The 20,834-nt window shown below is 43.9% G+C and overlaps 1 protein-coding gene across 7 annotated transcripts in view; it reads left to right on the top strand.

Moving 5' to 3' along the window:
- ptprdb (protein tyrosine phosphatase receptor type Db) overlaps nucleotides 1-20,834 on the top strand; it is a 188,015-nt gene that overhangs the window by 100,101 nt on the left and 67,080 nt on the right. For 6 of the 7 annotated variants that reach the window (XM_075462768.1, XM_075462766.1, XM_075462767.1 and 3 more), the window contains one exon: nucleotides 14,520-14,669. In XM_075462768.1, coding sequence (XP_075318883.1) covers nucleotides 14,585-14,669 — 85 coding nt within the window. In that variant the 5' untranslated portion in view covers nucleotides 14,520-14,584. Of the gene's footprint in view, nucleotides 1-4,173; nucleotides 4,191-14,519; nucleotides 14,670-20,834 lie in introns of those variants that run through there. The other variant, XM_075462764.1, reaches the window with a different exon arrangement.

Below are 20,834 nucleotides of genomic sequence, written 5' to 3'. Positions count from 1 at the left end.
AATCCTCAAAGAACGCGGCTCTAATGTATGCTAGTTTCCACTGCCAGCCGACTATCTGTGTGTGCGTGTGTGTGTGAGTAAGAAAAAAACAGAAAAAATATTGTGTTATCTCTTTTCTCGCCTGTATCTTCTTCCTGGCTCCAAGCTCTGTATTGCCGTCATTAACCATTCAGTGTGTATGGCACCAGCTTCCATTCTCAGTCTTACAGTATAGTTCTTATCCAGACTAAATGCATGCACAGACTCCCTTCTGTATGACTGGACTTTTCCTTGTCTTGCAGTTTTCTCATACTCGCATTCACTGCGGCATATATCGCCATCTGCATAAATGGGGTAGAACTAAATGCATCTACTCCAGTGCTTTGTATAAGCGCGGGGTACTGTATTACACACTGTTGCTACTGAGCAACAATTTCTCTTCACCGAACTTCAACCTCCCAGAATACAGCTCAACATGGCTGCTTAGCATTAGCAACACCAAGGCGAGCACTTTCCCAATCGCCACGTTATTGCGCGTCATCGCTGTGGGGTAGAAATCCTGTCTGTCAGAAATTCAGCTTTTCGGGAAATTAAAACAAACTTGGTTTTAACTAACTGTGTATTTCATCTCTGCATGTGATATTAAGTAAGATGTCATATTCGAGCTAAAACTGAGTCGGAGGTTTTTTTTACTTTGATCTTTAACGACAGTAGCTCATAGCGACACTTACAGGTCGCCTTGTTTGCTGTAGCTATGCATTCACCTTTAGCTTTCCTTAAATAACGTTGGCAGAAACTTCTTGAAGATGAAATGCTATAATAGGCAGTGGCCTATTGTCCAATGACAACATGGGCAGACAAATCAGCAGTCAATCGCAGTTATCATTTGTAGATTTCGTGTTTCTCGCTTATTCAAACGACCTCCTCTTTATTTAAGAGTACTTGCGAGTCTTGCACAGCAACTTACACAAAACAAATAAGTGAATTTCCAAATTCCAGACTGTTAACACCGTTATTTGCAAGTTGGACGCGTTGGACACCAATTTATCTGCTTGGCTAGCTACATGGCTACACTGGGACATCATCTGTGATTGTGTGCAGCATTGTGAGAGCTGCAAAGGCACCGAATTCCAATTTTTAGAGGCGCAGCCAAACTGAGCCACTTCAGACGAATAGTATTTTTAAACCACCACCAAATATGGTTTGGATCCAGCTCAGTAAAATCAGATTTCTTCTGTTTTATTGAAGCTCACGCTCCTAAAATCAGTCTGAATGCAGTTTGGGTATGCCAAGAAGCAAACTGGAACAATCTGTCTGCACTCCATCTCACTCCCCTGATTTGTCTTCCTCCTCATAGTCTTAATAAGCTTGCGTTAACATAGATAGATACATGCGGTACAACTGGAGATAGAAGAGACAGCTGGAGCATTGATGGTACCCACCAGAAGTCTTTGCACACTTTTCCCTTTTTCTTCTGTCGCACATCTTCAAGCCACACACTCACAGCAGGTCCTTCCTCCCTCGATGACATCATCGCGTTTTGGTTCCGTCAGCGACTGCAAGCCTAGGAAAGGCCGAGGCGCTCGGGTGTGTGACTTGATGAACCCTGACAACCGTGGACCATTTGGGAGCCCTGTAACCACGGCAACTCCCATCACAACTTTCTGGGTGGTTGGTCGAGGGGGCCAGTCAGCACCAGCGTTCGTCGCATCCATTTTTAATAGCCAGTGTACTTAGTCGCTCTTCCTGGATCTGTCTCCGGGCAGTCCCATCTCCGAGAGGGAGCAGTTCACATGGTGGAAAAAGCCCCCATTACATATTTATTGTCCCCAGTCTTAATTATTGAGTCGGAGTGGATAACGGTTCTCTCTCTTCTGTCTCTCGCTTTAACTTGCGAGGATAAGACCTTCTCCTTCGCCCCCCTGTTTTTTTTCCTTATTTGCTTCCAAACTGCATTTTTTTGAGGTTGTGTGTCCCTACGACCCAAAACAAACCCAAATCTTGTGTATGTCGCAACTATTTTTCTGTGCTTCTCAGCACATACAGACATCTTTTATACACTTAGCTGTACCTCTTGAGCTGAGACACCCCCCCCCTCCTTAAAACTGGCAGCAGCATTTGTAAGATGTAATCAAGTTTCAGGCGCATGATTCCCTCCTAATTACAGTAGTTATAGCTGACTATTGATTTGACAGGACCCTCCAGTATGCTGCCTTGCACAACAAGAAACCATCTCCAAATCCATGCATGCTGCTTGCATCGGGGCATTTCCCTGCATGTTATTCTGAGTTATACTCATGTAGACCACTACTCTGCTCGCCAAAATCAATTTGAGGGAAGAGGTTTTGTAACCCCATCCTTCTCATTCAGCCATTGTAGAAGGACATTGGAGAAGATTGATCAAAAAATGTATTTTTGGATTCAGTTGTCCATCGCCTCCTCTTTGACCTTCAAGGGGGTTCTTCTTAATGACGCCGTTGACTTGTCAAACTCTGTCTGCGTCCAGCTCTGTGGAGCCTGCTTTTTGAAATGCCAGTAGATTTCAAACTCCTCTCTCAGGGTTTCTCTAATGTTGTAGCCTATCTGAAGGGATAAAAAAGAAAAAAAAATGATGATAAGCTTTAATTCGTACATGTGGGAAGCTTGAGGGAAGCTTTGCTTTATCTCGTCAGCAATCACTCCAGTGCTCTTTGAAGAGCAGAGAGCGTTTCTTCGCACACAATCAGGAGGCCTTCTCGAACCTTGTGGTGGACCATGGAATTCAGTGAATGCATGAAACGGGGTTCACAAACTGCTGCATAGGTTTTGCGCCACCTCCTGCTCATCCTCCTCCACTGTGAGAGGAATGCAGGAGACGCGCTCAGTTATTGTGGAGCGACGGCGGCCGTGTGAGGGACTGTTTCTGTGAATGGGTGCGAGTCCGTGTGAGACTTAAGCATTCATCGCAGCCTCGAGAGTGTGGAAGGTAAAGGATTGCACTGTCCGATGCACCTTTTCAACATCCAGTTCAGTACATAACAGAAGGGTGTTTGGTGGACGGGATATAGCTGGAGTGCGGTGTGAATAAAAAGCCACAGTTATTGAAGGGTTAGCCCACTTCTGGTTCAGAGGAAATCTATATTTTATTTGACGTTAGAGCTGCTCAGTGGCTGTAAATTATTGCTGCTGCACTCCACCTGCTTGTGGAGGTCACCCAGCCGGCTGGATCAGTAGAAGCGTGCGCGTGTGTTGTGTTTATGCGCCCGTGTCTGTTTGTGCATGTGTCAGCACACATGTTCTTCCTGATGTGTCCCCAGCCCTGCTATCTTCCTGCAGAGCGTGCGGCGTGTTGCAAGGCTGCAGGAGTCGTACCGTAACCATGTTGCAGGCTCATCCGCCCATAGATCCTTTCTCTGCCTCCATCCATCCATACACTAAAACACATTACAGAGATGACTGCCTCCGATGTGCCACTTTACCCCCAACACTAAAGGCTCTTTACTGTACAGTGTATGTTGCTGGAGGTAGTTTTGTGTCCACGATGACATACAAAAGAATGTGAGCAGTGTGAAAGGAGTAGATAAACAGCCCTAATTCCAACTATGGACACACACACACACACACACACACACACACACACACACACGTATTTTTATATATATATATATATATATATATATATATATATAAATAACGTTTTCATTCTGTGCCTTTGGAAATGTGAAAGCTACCGGATGGTCCGTCTCCTCTTCACTCTGGAGGATGTGACATCCATGATTTCCTAAAAAAGAATGTCAAATTTTCATTCGCAGAACAGTTTTCCACTTGAATTCAGTCCATCTTAAATCGCCTCTGGCCCAGAGAAAAGGTGGCAGTGTTTTCTCGATCATGCCCGCGTGTGGCTTCATCTTTGCATGACAGAGCTTCAACCCGCATCTGTGGATGTCACAGTGAACTGTGCTCGTAGTCGATGAGTTCCAGAAGTGTTCCTGAGCCCATGCGGTGACTTCCATGACATCCAGTATTGATCATTGGCCGTGTCCCTTGCTCACTGAGGTGTCTCCAGATTCTCAGAATCTTTTGATGATGTAATGTGCTGTAGATGATGGAGTATTCAAAGTCTTCCCAATTTTACGGTTGAGGAACATTATTCTGAAATTGCTCCACAATTTGTAGACCGTTTTTTTTTTTTTTTTTTGCAGATTGCTGACCCTCAGAGAGACTCTGCCTCAGTAAGGTGCTTTTCATGCCCAATCGTATTACTCACCTAATGCCATCTTGTTCCTCCAGCTGTTTCTTTTTAGTACCACTTACTCTCCAGCCTTTTGCCGCCCCTGTCCCAACTTTCTTGGCACACGTTGCTTGCTTTCAAATTCAAGCTGAACTCAATATTGATTCATGAAATAGTGAAACGCTTCCCTTATAACATCTGATATGTTTTTTTCTGTTCTGTTGTGGATACCATTTTGGTTTATTAGATTTGCAACTCATTACATTGTGTTTCTGTTTACATTTTAAACTTTCTTTGGAATCAGGGCTTGTACTCTAAAAGTAAATATGTAATTTTCTGATTTTTAATACGGTAACAAACTATCATTTTCTATGTAAACATTTGCAGGGTTCCTTCCAAGTAGTCGGAATAAATCATATTTATTTGCCGAAAAGACAAATAGAGGAGACTGTTGGCAGTTCATGGCTTCCGCTTTTGTTCGGACGGCCTGTGAAACTGTTACCAAAGCAGCTGCCAGTTCTTTGAACTGAGTGATCTATGCGGCTCTACTTATTTACTTAGCATAATTTGATGTAAACCAGATTTTTCCTTTCAGGACATGTCTCAGCATGTTTCAGATGTGATACTGCTACTTAAAATAGCTCTCATCAGAGCTCCAGTTGCACAGGGACAGATGTAACATCGCTTCACTGAAGTAACCACATTAGCTCACTCTCTTCCTCTTTCCATTGCTTTCCCTCCATTCACCCTTCCCTCCTTACCGCACCATTCAGATCCCTCTCGTTAACCTTCTTGCCTCCCAACCGATGCTCATCCCTCACATTCCTCTTGCCTCCTCCATCCCTCCCCCTGCAGTCCCGCTGCCGTCCTTTACAGTCCTCTCACTAATGCGCCGCTCAATTAGCCTTCGATGAGGCTTTCACTGAAGGCGATGTAAATAGGTAATTACATGTTGTCACCCCCTCCCCCCCAACCTCTTGATAATCCACTCAACTTCACTCATCTCTGTTTAGCCCTCTTTCCCTCTTGTGCACTCAATATCAAGAATGGCTGCCAATGTTGGTCCAATGGAGTCCAAGCGTGGGCCCGTTAGTCCCAGCTGGCTTAACTCTTCCGTTGCCCGCATTGAGCGGTTTGCTTTGTGCACAGTTTTTCCCTGTTTTTTCCAGATGAAGACATGGTGATGTCAAAGCTGGCAGGGATTCGTAGTTTTTGACTGAATGACAGTCGGAGAAAGTGGGTCCCGTGCCTCTGCACTCTCACGGCTTTTTTAAAGATGCCTGAAGGCCTGAAGGCAGCCACCCATGGGCTGTCTCTGAAGCAGTTGGAATGCATTATTGGGCGCGTGTGCGCAGCAGCCAAAGGAGGGGAACGCATTATTTATCAGCTTTACAGCCCCTGAAATAAATTGATGTAAATGTGTCGTCTTTGAGTAGTCCTCATCTGTTAAGCCAACAAAAACATTGGTCACCGTGATATATAAGCGTCTGTTCAACATTACCCATCCAGGCAGGCTCACAAATTTCAGCCATTGTCAAGGTCTGCCTATTAATCAGCGACGTAGCGAGTGTGGGTTTGCATCTTTCATGTTTTAAGATCTGGCTGCTCTCTCACGAGGACCAGACTTCTGTTTTTTTTTTCTGGAGGTGCAAACTGAAAAGCTTTCAGTGACACAACGAGGTAATAGAACAGAGATGGAGGACTGTGATGTCTGCAAACTGAACTCTGGAATGAAATTGTTTTCTTAATAGGGGGTAATTTGCCACAGTATATGAAATCTGTGGAGTCTTTATTTTTTTCAATAGGGAATGTACTCCACCCCCACACACACACGCACACAATAAGGATACTTGATTGACGTTCCAGGCCTCCTTTTTTTTACAAGCGAAATTGATGACACCAGCTCACACAAGCAGAAGAATGAGAAAGTACAGAAGAGAAATTAATGTTTGTTTTGGCCTTTGGGAATAGAGGAAAGATGGCAAAACAAGGTGAGAGAAGAGGTTGGGTTGATGAGAGGGTAGAGGAGGAAGAAAAGGGGGAGGGAGCCGAGTGAGGTTATAGAAGATAAAGTATAAAGGAAGGACGCGAGGGAGGGAGAAAGACGGAATGTTTGGGGGAAAAGAGGGTACATAATAAGTTGAGTACAGCAGGACGGCCCAAAAATCATCATCGCAATCAATCACATTTTCCCTTCCTCTCCTTTCAGTTTCTTTTATTGATTTCTTGTTTTTACCTGTGTCCTGAAAGCCGCCTCAAATGACTTTGCAGAGTTTTTGGGCCTCCATCCTCCAGCGGAGGAATAAAAACCGCTATTAGCTCATTTGTTTTCTTAGTTGTAAGGGAGCGCATGCGGTTGCAGCCCCTTTTTACGCTCCCTTTCATTTCTCTTAATGTCATAAAGTAGCGCCTGAATAGATGATGTGCAGTGGCCTTGGAAGAACTCGATCTCAAAAGTGAGAGAAAGATTTTACTTTCATATTTACGGGGTGAATTGTATGAGCTTGAAAGTAATTTCTTTGCTTGTAAGTAAATGCACCAAAAAAAACCACTACAGAAATACTCCCTGTAAAAGTCTTTACTGGATGTTTTCTCAGTTCTTTGATCGGTTGTTTGGTTTGTTAAGGTTTGGAAGGAAGCCACAGAGCTCATGATGCAGGGTCAGCTGGTTCTTCTGTCTGTGAGCTGCACCACCGGCCTTGTTCGGTCGAGTTTATACGTACGGCACATTTTGTAAACTCTGTGCCCTTACGAACGGATAAAAGCAACAAGTGCAGACCACAAAACAATCTTGCGAAACACATGAAATTGAAACATAAGATTGTTCAAGTTTCACCCACGTTGTGCACACTTGGAGCCCGAAAGCCTCCAAGAAAAGATATTGTTTCGCTGTTTAAAACAAGACACGGCTGTGGCAGACAAGAGTTTCTTGTTCCAGACAACAGGACCCTGAAGGCACCGTGAGCTGATTTAGAATTTATTCTCAGTATGCTGAACAGACCTTTACCTGATGATATTATGGGTCTATCTGGAGTGTGTTTAGTGAGCTTTTCAATCACGTAGGAGGGAGCCGAACCATTCATTGTCTCGCAAACAATAAGAAGGGTTGTTGTTTTTTTTGTTTTACAGGGGGTGGGGCAGTGAACGGAGTGATGTATTCACACATTTTAGTTTTAGTTAATACCATGGCTGCATCATTCTGCATAAGCTGAAAAAATGCATTACAATGATCTACAGATCAAATCATGAGCCATCTTTTCAGAATCAGATTGGGACTTGACATTAGATTCGTTCCTTCTCACGTGATAAAAAGCTTTCTCACGCCGTCATGAGACGGGTTGGTTTTACCTTACCGATGATGTTTTGTTGCAATATTTATCCTTACATTTGAAAGCTCATTTCTGAGAGTTTCATCCAAGGACGGTAGACCCCAGTGGGAGCGTACACAAATTCAACTGTAGAGGGCCAAGAATTGACCCTTTAGGAACTCCATTAGGAACTCCATTAGGAACTGGATGTTGTCCGAACGTGTGTGCATCTCTCCACGAACAGAATACCAGTGTTGAATAGTCGCACCCTCACATCAACGGAGTACACTGTATGTGCAGAGAGAGACAAGTATTAGCTCTTGAATGTTAGAGTTAGTTGAGTCACCCAGTGCCGAGGGAATTAAAATCTCTGTCACAGCGTCTTCCCCACAGACGCTGTAGCTGCGATTTGTCCCTTATAAAGATCAACATTTCTCTTGAAAAACAGGCTCATGGGTGACTCGTGGAATTTGTTTGAGTGTGTCCGTGTTACCGTGGCGGGAGATGACAGATAACTGGTAATCGGCTTGTGGATGAGTTTATGTGGACACACAAGCTCAGTCGTAATATACATCAGACAAACACTCTCCCTTCAAGCCAGTTCCCATTTCTATTCTTTCTTTTCCTGTGCTGTAATGCACTGATACATATCGCTGCGTTTTATTTATTTTGCCCACAGCATGCCAGTTCTGATTGACAAGGGTTGCATCTTGAACTTCTTGAAAGCTGTGGGATCACTTTGAGTTGTTAAATAATCAAACGATAGCGATGCAGAGAAGAGGCTGGGACCGGAGGGATGTGTTTCCTTTACGGTTTGAGTTTCTCACATTTGTTTAACCAGGTGCGGTCGCCTAGAAGTGTTGCACGCAGGTTATTTATGAGCTCGCCTCCTGCCTAAACAGCAGAGATTAAGTGTTAGTTCTTCCTAAGACTATCCAAATGTGGCCTTGTCACAGTGTGAGGAAATGTTTTGGGAAAACTTGACCAGAATTCACCTCTGTCTGCTGCAGATGAGCGAGGACACAAACCTTTTTCTGTCCCACTTAGCTTGTCTTGTTTTCCGGGCAGCTGCATGATGCAACCAACTCAAAATTGTCCCTCCACTGACGCATCTGTCAGTCTGCCACTGTTTTTTCGACAGGCCAAACAGAATAAGTTAATTAGTGAGTCTAATTGCATTCGGTGGCTCAGCTTTTGGAATATCAAATCAAATTAGGATTCTCACTGTTCTTTTCCATGGCACACCGTTTGCCTTAAGCTATGCTTTTTAGGATCTGCCTTTTGTCTCTGTCTCTATCTTTTTCAACGTCCCTTGCAGCTGTACTACGCCTTCGCTTTGTAGTCGTCCCTCGTCTCGCTCATCATCCACCCACACCGTCTTTCTTTTCCACTTTTGGATCTCGGTGTTGCTTTTAAATTGCCTTTCCCTCACATTGGCTTCCTCTTCTTTCAACTCTGTGGCCCCGTCTCGCAGTCGATTGCCTTCTCATTTGCTCGGAAGTTTTGCTCTAAATTAAATGAAACAACTTTTCGGCTCAGATAGAACAATGTAAATCAGCATTTTTTTGTATATACAACGATGCAACCTCTACTTTAAACTTATTATCACACTTTTTTCCCCTGTATGCCCCACTGTCTGCCCTGCAAAGAAGCCTCAGTCTGTCTTTGTTCTGTCAGAAGCTGTCCATGAGATAAGTGTAACCGATATCCACAGGCCCGGGCAGACAGACGGTGTATAATTGAGTGATAGGCCCTAATGTAAGCGAATGGCTTAGGACCGACTGTGATCCACAGCAGCAGCAGAAGCTCAGGCGCAGAGGGACGCTTTCTGTTAGCCTCTCAGTAATACCAGCAACAACAGGCACCCAGATTACAATCTGGTGACTACCTGGCTGTGTTTTGTGTGAGCAAGTGTGCACGTGCGGCTCAGGTTATCGTCTTTTTTTGGTCCTTTTTGCCATTCTTGTCTGTTTCACCGCTCTGCTCTCATTTGTCCTCCCTCCACACACCTTTTTCTCATCTCTACCCGTGTGTTTTTATCTGCCCTCCATCTGCACTCGCCGCCCCCCAAACACTCACACACACACGCACACACACACACACACACACCTCCCTCAACCCCCACCGAGTTATCTCAGCCCTTTAATTAACGTGGCATGCTGCGAAGTGAGATACTAAATAATGCAGGCTTTTCCAGTGACACCAAATCAGCTGGAGTGATTAGTAGCCACACAAACGCACACAGAAAAATACTAATTCAAACACACACACACTCCGAAATGATCCCTTTCTGTATCAGTTATCTATGGCACCTTTGGCTAATCAATGTTCCTAACTAATTACTAACTAACTCGTTTTTAGTAAAAAAAAAAAAAGAAATGGCTGAAACAAGGGCAAAGTGGTGAATGTTATGTGAGAGACTTGGATTGATGGAAATGACTTGTGAAATATACCAACCAGCTTTGAAATTGAACCCTGTGACCCGTTGGGGGTCTGATATGGAACACCCTTTGGTGTCTGGCATTGAGCAATCAGGCTTGCTCTCGCGTGATTCATGGATTCTTGGATCGGATTGGGATCTGGGGAGTTCGTAGACCAAGTTGGCACACCGAAGTCTTTGTCATGTTCCTTGTCGATGTCTTGCTGAGTCATCTGGGAGTACTGCTGCCATGGGGTCTGCAGCAGTGTTTAGGGGGGGCGGTGTGTGTTTAATTAACATCCACATGAGTCCAAGATTTCCCTGTGGATTATTGCCACTTTAGATTTCATTCCTTCCATGTGTTCGTAGTGTTGTTGTTTTTTTGTATTCTCAGACAATGCTGACAAATGTCAAAATCTAATGAACAACAAGGCTACAGGTACAGAGAAATAACAACTACAAACTCAGAATGTAGCCAGGGCCCAGTTAACTGGCTGCAGGAAGTCTGGCAACACTGACAACCTCCAAACGTTTCTCCTCGCCCCTTTTTGTTGGTACTTTCTGCCACTTTCCCTTCTCTGCGTGTCCTCGCCCTTTGAATGTTGCAGGAATTATTTGTGCAAGGTGGCATTTCAGCTCTTTATGCTGCTTTTCAGTGGGCCTCAGATCAGGACTCAACACTGGCCAGTTTGAAACGGTTCATCTTTTCCTTTTCAACCAGACAAGAGTTTCTTGTTCCAGACAACAGGACCCTGAAGGCACCGTGAGCTGATTTAGAATTTATTCTCAGTATGCTGAACAGACCTTTACCTGATGATATTATGGGTCTATCTGGAGTGTGTTTAGTGAGCTTTTCAATCACGTAGGAGGGAGCCGAACCATTCATTGTCTCGCAAACAATAAGAAGGGTTTTTGGGGGTTTTTTACAGGGGGGGGGGGGCAGTGAACGGAGTGATATATTCACACATTTTAGTTTTAGTTAATACCATGGCTGCATCATTCTGCATAAGCTGAAAAAAATGCATTACAATGATCTACAGATCAAATCATGAGCCATCTTTTCAGAATCAGATTGGGACTTGACATTAGATTCGTTCCTTCTCACGTGATAAAAAGCTTTCTCACGCCGTCATGAGACGGGTTGGTTTTACCTTACCGATGATGTGTTGTTGCAATATTTATCCTTACGTTTGAAAGCTCATTTCTGAGAGTTTCATCTAAGGATGGTAGACCCCAGTGGGAGCGTACACAAATTCAACTGTAGAGGGCCAAGAATTGACCCTTTAGGAACTCCATTAGGAACTTTCTTTGGTGCTGCTGGATTTGTGCTTGAGCTCATGAAGAGACCAAGGGGCACTTTATACGGAAACGAAAATGGGTTAAAAACGCAAAACCTTTTTGCGGATGCACTATATCGTTTAGATGGTAACGGCGTTTTTGGGGCATGAAAACGCAAAAAAGTGAAACCGCCCTCCAGAGTGGAATTCTTGAAAACGCTCCACTGTCGCGCCATCGTGTAAAGGATGAAAAACGCAAAACTGCGTTTCTCGTCACATAGAAATTACGTGACAAGCATAATAAAGCGCCAGAAAACCGTGGGAAACACATCAGTAGGCTATCAACATGTCCGTCCCTGCAGACTTTCAACTCGCCTTAGGCGCGGTAATTGACGTTCAAGAGTCATTTCATTGTTAAGCATTTCATTACTACTTCGCGCGCTTGGAGTGAACAGGTAGAAGAGAAGTAGAAAGACTTGGTCTTGGTAGTGTTGCCACCTAGCCATCTGGCGTGTTTACTGCATCGATAAATATGAAACGTCACACACTTTTGCGTTTCCGTATGCACACGAATTTTCACCCTAAAACGCTCGTCTAAATGCAGATTTAAAAGTGAAAACGAAACGCCACTTTTGCGTTTTGGTTTCAGATCGTTTCCGTGTAAAGGTAGCCCAAGACTTTCAAACTAGCTTTTTGACACTGGCTAACTTGTCTGACTGTTAAATTTCTTGGTATTTTGATTAAATCAGTTCATTTATACATTCAGTGCCTCAACTGCCAGAGGCAGCAAAGCAGCTCTACAGCATGATAGAACCCCCACCGTGTCTCGCTGTTGGTGAGATGTTTTTATTAAAGGCTTTTTTTTTTTTCCCTCTTAATTTTGGCTTCTATAAACAAATCAATATGCTCCAGTCTCAAAGAACTCTACTTCAGTTTCCTCTGTCCATGGAACATTATCCCAGAGTGAGGAATGGCTTCTTTGTTTAATCCATGTTGAAGCCAGAATACATCAGGAAGGTGCTCCCCAGCGATGAACTGCTGGGTGAGTGTCTCAGGCAGCTCAAACCCAGGGGAGACAGGTGGAAGAGGAGGAACCATCGAGGAAGGATAAGCCTCTGCACAGCATGTACCATCGACTGATTGAAGTAGTGGCTGATGTCGAGAAGTCCTATCAATGGCGAGAAAAGGCTGGTCTGAAAGACGGCACAGAGGCACGAATCTTGGCAGTTCAAGAACAGGCCTGAGCACAAGGGAAATAGAGGCCAGGGTCTTCCACATCAGACAGGACCCCATGTACAGGCTGTGCAAAGAGGCCGACGACACAGTCCAGCACAGAGTAGCAGGAAGTAAGATGCATTCACGTACAGTTATCATGGAACGCTATAAGCAAGTGGTGGGAGTGGTGTAGTGGAACATCTGTGCCAAGTATCCCAAAGTCAAAATGGGAGATACCACAGAAGGTTATGGAGAATGATGGAGCCAAGGGTTTCCAGATCCAGGCTGATAAACAGGTGATGCTACCCAAAATACAGAAGAAGACAGCAGTGATAGATTTTTCATTTTTAATACTTTGGAAGAGGGACTAATTCAAATTCTTAAAAATGTTTTTAAAAAAGTGCCAACAATAGTTTTATTTGACTGCATACAAAGCCCTTTCTTGCTTTAGTTTTTCCTCCATCTACTGTTGAATATTTGATAATATTCCAAATGATGTGCTTACAATTCAAGCCAATCATTCTAAATAGTACTGTGAATAGAACGCTTTCTCTTTTGTTGCCCGTAAGCTCGAAGAGTCTTAAATATTACGCCATTCCGTACAGTATTGCTGAGTTTCTCTATCGACTCGTCGTGCAAATCAGTGCAGAGGACTTAATTTGTGCAGGGAGGGATCTAGGTTATCCCAAAGCAATTGTTTTGGACCAAACCAAGTGGAAAATCCAGTGTGGGTTTAGTTGTTTGTTGCCGTGGCTGCAGGGATGCTAAGAGCTCTGGGTTCCAGTGTTCTTCCACCCCACCCCTCTCGTCTTTTTTTAATCAGATGGCTTGTTCAGGAGTGGAGGGGATTAAGACTGCTGCTGCTGCTGCTGCTGCTGCTGCTGCTGCTGCTGCTGAATCTGTTCAGTTTTGGAGAGCACACAAACACATGCATGTACGCATGGATGCGTACATGGGAAAAGTTTGGTACAGACACATGTAGCAGGTGTTAATATACACAGTAATGCATATGCGAAGGCGTCAACCTATGCATGAGTTAGCCCATGTGAATGCATGTGCAGTACGAGCATGCGCCCCTCTGTCTTTGCTCACTTTCAGTGTCTCATTCAACACTGTCAGAGTGTGGTCAGCAGCAGGGATCTGCCATGTCACATTATGTCATGCCATTTGAGTTGCGAGATGCCTGACACAAGCTGCCACCTCTTCTCCTATAATGGCATAACACCCACACCAAGCGCCGCCGATGGCAGGCCGACACATAGGCCGGCAAGTAGAGAGTAAAACTAGGAAAATATGCCAGATGGAAATGAGACGGAGGGATGCTTAGGAGAGGGAAGGAGGACATAACCGAGAGGAAAGCAGAGTTTAAAGGGGAGGAAATATGTAAGAATTTGAGGAAAAATGTCACTAAAAGGGTGTAGTGAAAGTGTGGCACCGTGGAAAGAGACATAGTCGAGAGAAGGAAGTGAGCTAAGGATGAAAGGATAGAGATACTGAGCTGTATGTTGATCCAACACTTTGTGCAACATAGCCAGCAGATAACATTAGTCAGTCTCCACCCACTTTAATCTCCCCACCATCCATCAATCCCTTGCTCTATCCTTCCACCCCTCCATCTTAAAGCCATCCACTCCTTTTCATCAATCTAAAATCATGCTGTTTTGACGCGTATTTGGAAGAAATCCGATATTGAAGTACAGCCTGCCTTGTAGATTGTGTAACCAGCGAAAAAACTGAAGCAGAAAAAAAAAAATTGAGGCCATTGCTCACTTGGGAGATAAAAACCGAACTTCAGAGGAGACTGATGTTTTATTGCTAAATATTTGCCATAAGTTGAAATTCATCAGCCACTTAGCGAGCTCACAAACACACGCACATGGACACACACACCTCCGGCAATGAGTGTGTGGTCCTAATGAAGCGGGAAGAAAAGAAGCAGCTGCAGAAGTGTAGTGTGAGGCCTTGAGGGAACTCACACACTTCAAGTCTTCGTTTGTGTGTGTGTGTGTGGGGGGGGGGAGGCTCTTGCAGACTATATTATAACTGAAACTCTCTTAATTTGGACTTTCTCTAATGACTGTATTCTCTCTTTCCTGGTCTCCTCTCCTCAGGTTGTGAAGGCTTGTTTCTATCATCCTGTTGTACAGTGAGGCAGTGAGCTCACGGTGGATACAGCATGCATGTGTCGACCTATCCCACGATGCACTCTGCCAGCCCAGGCCTGCTTCTCCTCAGCTTCCTGTTCCTCGCTGATGCCGACTGTGAGTGCATTAACATGCCCCCCTTTATGTATTTTTTTTCTCACACCTACACAAGCAGGGATTTGCACACACACACAGACACCTACTCAATACAGCAGTACTCAAGGGTTTTAGGGACAACTTCCAAACTCAGTTAGCAACACAGCCTCAAACCTTCAGCCAGTGTCATAAACGGTTATCTTCAGCCAAGAGGAACAAGAAGTCATGCAACAGATGCCGAAGCCCCAACTGAGGCCTGACCTCCACTTTGTTTAGCCGGTCTGGGATTACATGAACAGAAAGAAGTAATTGAGACGGGCTGAAATTCACAAAACGTAACAGTTCCTGCAAGATGCTTGGAGCAACTCACCTGCCAAGGACCTAAAACAACTTGGAAGTGTTCCTGGAGTGAGAGGATGGTCACATCAAACACTGGCTTGATCTGGTTTGTCCTGTTTACTGCACTTTCTATGACTTTTAGTCGTACTTTTTCACTTCTGCAGCTTAAAAGTTTTGCAGGGTACCACACATAGTTTATGCATAAAGAAAAACTGCTGAATAAAACATTTGCACCACATATCTTTTGAATGCACATATTGTTTGCACTTACGTAAACGCACACAAACACACACAGAGGGTTGAAATGACCTGGTTTTGTCTTACAAAGCACTCCACTGCAGATATCACATCCCTTCTGTGTGACTGCGATTGTGTGTGCGTGTCTATCTGCATATGTGAGTGTGTGCTTGGTAGCAGTTTTGATATGAGGCCAGCTGTTTTTGTCCATCCCAGTATTACTTGGCATGGATAGACCATACACATATGGCAAATCAGATCATTTTCCTACTGCTTGTGTGATTGTGCTAATACCGTGTGTGTGTGTGTGTGATCCCTGCGATCACTCCTCGTCCGCAGCATTTCTCAAGTAAGATACTGGTTATGAGTCATGCTTTTAATCATAGCTGTGGTTTTAATGTCTTTAGTAAGCGCAGCGGTCTGTCGACGGTCTTTTCAATTGATCAGTTAGACGAAAAAAGATCAGATTTCCTCTGCGCCCAGTGTCTTCAAATTGCTTATCATGCACAGCTAACAGTTCAAAATCCATCTGCAGAAAGCAGGAGAAATTTATTTCCAGGTGAGGTCGAAACTGGGAGAGCAGCAAGCGATGCAAACAAACAAAAAAAAGATAATATATATATATTATATATATATATAATATATAAAATATATCTATTTACGTACAGATTCACAGGATCAAAAGATTTGATCGGTACTGTGATTTTAATATCCCTTTTTAAGCAGCTGTTATAAATGATATAAAAACTTAACTACAAGGTTATCAAGTATCAGTTATTGTTATTGTGTTATTGAGCAGCTCCCTCTGCTGAGATCCTATTCCTTATCTGTGATGCTCATCAGTGAAAGCCGGGGGGGGGGGGTTAGGCAGAGAGGAGACCCTCTCTATGCCCATGCAAACACAGTGCCAGTTGATTCCAACCCACTAAGTAGGTGTGTTAAAACCAGTGTTTCCACACATAGACTAATTTGTGGCGGTGCGTCACAGATTAAACACCGGCCGCCACATATTGCGTTTCGTTATTATTTTTTTTTTAACGCTATTTAAAAAATACTCGTATTCGTTAAGCTGCATTTCCTTTCCCTGCTCTCCCCCCGTGTCTCTCGCATAGCCTACTCACACACACACACACACACACAGCCCCTCCCCTCCGTGCTTCCCTGGAAGCGTGGAAGCTTGCTAGCTTCAGCGTCGCGTTAGATTAGCTCAACCGAAAGAAGACGGTTGGCGAAATTCACGAAAGGTTGGTATCACGTGCACCTTTATAAAATCGCACATTAAAAAGTCCTATAAAAATATTTTATATTTTGAATACAATGTTAGCGCTTGAGGAAAAAAGGGTACAAAATATGAAATTGTGAGCAGAAAGAAAAAAAACCTGACTAAATGTCTTGACTAGAGGTTCATGGATTACTCAGCAGGGATCAAAGAAAACAGGGGAGTCAGGTCAGCTGACTCCTTGTTACCTTGTCCTTCTCCAGAGATGGATTCTAGGTTCTAGGCTTTCGTGATCCTGTGGTAGAATTTAATCGGATTATCTCAATTTATCTAATTGTATTGAATTTTTCTTCTCAACCTGCCCCGTGACACAAATTAGAAGACAGCTCCACATATACCTTGGCATATAGGTGTTTCTATGTGTTTAAAAGAAAGAGTTGACCTGACATCGTTTCCCTGTCGACTTGTCAGGTTGACGAACAGAAGCGAGGACCTGAATCCCGTGAGAAGGATGTCAAAGTTGCGATGGGCTGAGATTAAGGATGACAGACGTGAAGAAAGAAGGAAAGTGTGGGAAGATTAGGAGAAGGGGTAGTAGAGGGAATAATGTAAGACAAAGAGAGAACTCTTGGAAGTTATCCTGTCTCGGAGGTCTTTGATTATGCTGCAGTATCTTGTCCAATTTGGATTCAAATTTGGTCATTCCAGAAGAGAAAATAGAGCTGATAAAACAGGCAGCATGAACAGCACGGTTGGTTTGTCGAGAGGAAAATGCAGTGCAGCTCCAAGCTTGTGGCCGTGCGACGCTAAACGCATATCATCACCACCCTGTAAAGCACACATACTCACACACAAGTACAGGCTTGAGGCAGCAATTTCCGTGCTGCAGCGTTTTTTGAAGGCACAGTCACATAGAGCCCCGCAGAAGCACACATACGCATCCGCAAATGTTTCTCATTTTGCTTTCAGCCATCTGCCCTCCTGGCCCATATCTAAGTTCCAGGGTCAGCCTGCAAAGGCCCAGTCATCCATCAGAACACTGATGCTCTCAGACATCCTCTATGAGGGTTAGGAGAGTATCACAGATGCGACAAGTGTGGAAAGGATTCATGGTCTGTTTTCTCTGTCTATATTTTTCTTTTTCCCCACTTTCATGTTATTGGCTGTGACTTTCTCCATTGCTCTTTTCGTCTTCGCTCTCTGCCTCTTCTCAGCACATTCATATAATCTGCAGAGAGAGGAGGGCTCGGGGTGGGGGGGGGCTGTCTTTTTGTCTCTGTGTACAACATTCAGCGCCTCCTAGTATCCACTGTAGGGGCTCAGATTTGAATGTTTAGAGCTAAAACGGTGGCTGTGGACGCTCTTCATGCATATTCACTCACACATTTCTGCATGTTTTGAAATGTTAAACGCACTAAACTAAAACTAAAAATTGCTTGCGGTTGTGCCGATCTTCCCATCCAACTCGCCGCTGAATGAATTGAACAAATTGAAAACATGACTGAGAACACAGGCTAAAAATGAAGTTTGTCTTAAGCTCCAGAGACGCCAACATCAATACACATGCTAGGCGCATGCATTTTACCCACCGCTGGGCCGAGGGTATTAAGGTGCAATCAAATGAAGCATCCACTGTGCATAGTTAGAAACCTTGCATGACTACACCATATGTTCATCCTGACAGAAGCAATGGTGCAACAAAGCAAGAGCAGCGCACTGAGCTTTTTCCTTTTTCTTTTTATCCTCCCCACCTTTTTTCTTTTTTTTTTATTGTTTGTTTGTTTGTTTGTCTGCGCATGCGTGTTCATGACATCTATCCGGTGGATTAAGAGTAATGCCCTGATCCTGTTGCAAACGAGGCCACTGCTCCGTGTACACAGTGACACCCCCGTGTGAGAAACCTTTTTTTCTCTTTTCTTTCCGGGTGATGGGGAGCAATGCAATAACACGGTCCTCTCTGCAGACCTCATTTCCCTTAAAAACCCGCAGGCTGTCGCCCTTCACCTCGCAGCGATAACTCCGGCTGAAATACGACCCTGCTGTACGTGTTGCAACGCCACACAACAAAACGGCTCGTTTTTCTTGGGCTTACAGTCGGGGATGCGTGGCTGAATCTCAACCCTGCCCTTCAGAGAGCGGACTGTACATTTTTTGAAACAAGCAAAGAGTGGTTTAGCATTCTGCCGGAGGTAATGTGAAAGTCTTTACCCCCGGCTTGTATCGCATCATTTGTGCGTTATGCAGGCGGTGCATTTTCTATTACTCACAGAAAAAAGAAGAAAAAAGAAGCTTCTTCTGTTTTTTTTCAAGTGAACTGAAAAATATGACCTTTTCGTACAGGACATATTAGGCCTGACCAGAAACGTGGAACTTGCTTAAGTGACTCGCTGACTGACTTGTCGACTTTCAACCGTGCTGCCAGCTCTCGCGCAGGCTTTTGTTTAGTTTGTTTTGATTTCTTGATAAAATGACACATCTGCCCTAACTCAGTTTGTGAGCCAACACACGGGGCACCAAACATCTTCTTAGACGCTGGTCTTCCTTTTCTAGGTGTTATCGATCCTCTTGTTTGATTTTCTGTGAGAATGCGCCATGCGTTGCTTTACTGAATCAAAGCGAAGAGCGTAAGGCGGCAGAGGAGCTGCGATGCATGTGTATCCAGGAGTTGTAGGTTCAGGCAGTGTGTTTGGTAGTATACGTCTGTTTGATATGTATACGCAGTGAAAGCATGTGTAGCGCTTAGTGTGGATGAGATTAGATTGAGATAAGCATCCAGAGTTATGTAAGGCTCATGGCCCCTTGTTGCTAGTGAATGAGGATTCACTGGGATGAAATCAAGAGACAGGCCCACCAAGGTTAGAGGTTTCTGACTTAAGGGCACGAAACGGAATCGGGTTATATTTCTTACATGGACTGTGTTTCCTCTCTATGATTAGTTGGTTCACTGGAGGAGCAAAGTGAAAGCAGGAATCCTGGTTGACATCATTTAATTATTGGATTATTTCAGTTTTGTTTTTTTTTTTGTTTTTTTTTCAAGCAATATATTTTTCTCTATTGCCTAACGGGTTTCATAGACATGGACCACAGTTAAAGGAAAGCTCAAGTTTCAGAAACGTGAAAGTGACAACCAAAGAAGTCAAAGCACTTAAACTGGCAGCTCAATACCCCTCTTCTATCTGTCAGAGAAAAGAAAAACGTTATTTAGAGCAAATGTCTTACATTTTTACACCACGGAATCTCTGTGATTAAGCGAAGAAAGAGCCACCTCCATTATACTGAATGAGTTCAGGGTGTCGTCAAAACCAAGAATGCTGCAATTGTTGTTAGAAGGCTATTTCATATTTGAAATCATTTTACTTATACTTAACTTGTACTTATAAAAGCATTGTGTCGCTTACACTGGTTGTGAGTCGCAGGGAATAAACCATAGTCAAGTGGGGGCAATCAGAAAAGTAAATCATATAATCTTCCAACATGTAACAATATGATTAGGGTGATTGAACCTGTTTAAACATTGAAATCAGGCATGTATCTACCAAACCATTGTCTCTTTCCAATTACAAAAAAGAAAAAGCCTAAAAAAAATGCACTCTGTATGTGTTACCCACAAGCTAAAACCACACACAATGTACAGAAAAACAAGAGGGACCCAGTCTGGTTAGTTCTTTTGTGGGACTTCTTTAACACTTGCTAATCTCTTCTTAGATGTAGATGTGATGCATTGGGTAGCTTCAGTGATGATGTCTTGACTAAAAAGCTATTTTAAGTGCTTCTTCTCCTCTCAACTCGTATTGTGCACACACAAAATTAAAATGTCAATTATTTAAACCCACCACTGTGGGTAAAGAGCATAAAAATTGTAATGGTTTCCGTCGTTATTTTGAAAGCCGAGAGCAGGTCAGTTGGTGTCAGTGAGGTAGTCCTGCTGCGGCAGTTTCTCAGTGCGCTGCACTGCTGCTCCACAGCGCTGAAGCCATCAGCAGCCACTGGGCAACTGTGCACCCATCTGTGAGTAACGGAATCTGATTAACTTAGCTTAGCATTAGCTTAGCAGGTGCACTCGTCCGTGAGGGGGCCTGGATAGCGTTAGCTTAGCTCCAGTGTAGCTGAGCAACAGTGTGTAACTAATACACTGAGAACAACCCTCTGTTCATCTTCATGGGAAGCCAGCTCTGACCCAGTAAAGTTGTGTACCCAGTGGTTAGTCCATGTGTTTCTAATGACCTGTGCATAAAGGAGGATCCTGTTTGATTAATTTCTCCCCTTGTGTTTATAGCAAATTAACCCTGATTAATGCGGCACTAGCCAGACCCTGCGGCTGCCATGGTGGTTAAGTGTCACCCTAATTGGACGTGCATCACTATTGGCAATGAAATGCTTTTTAATCTTTC

The sequence above is a fragment of the Odontesthes bonariensis genome, chromosome 4 (genome assembly GCF_027942865.1).
Source record: "Odontesthes bonariensis isolate fOdoBon6 chromosome 4, fOdoBon6.hap1, whole genome shotgun sequence".
Classification (NCBI taxonomy): Eukaryota; Metazoa; Chordata; class Actinopteri; order Atheriniformes; family Atherinopsidae; genus Odontesthes; species Odontesthes bonariensis.
Note: the sequence above shows the minus strand (reverse complement) of the source record. Positions and strands in the feature narration are given on the sequence as shown.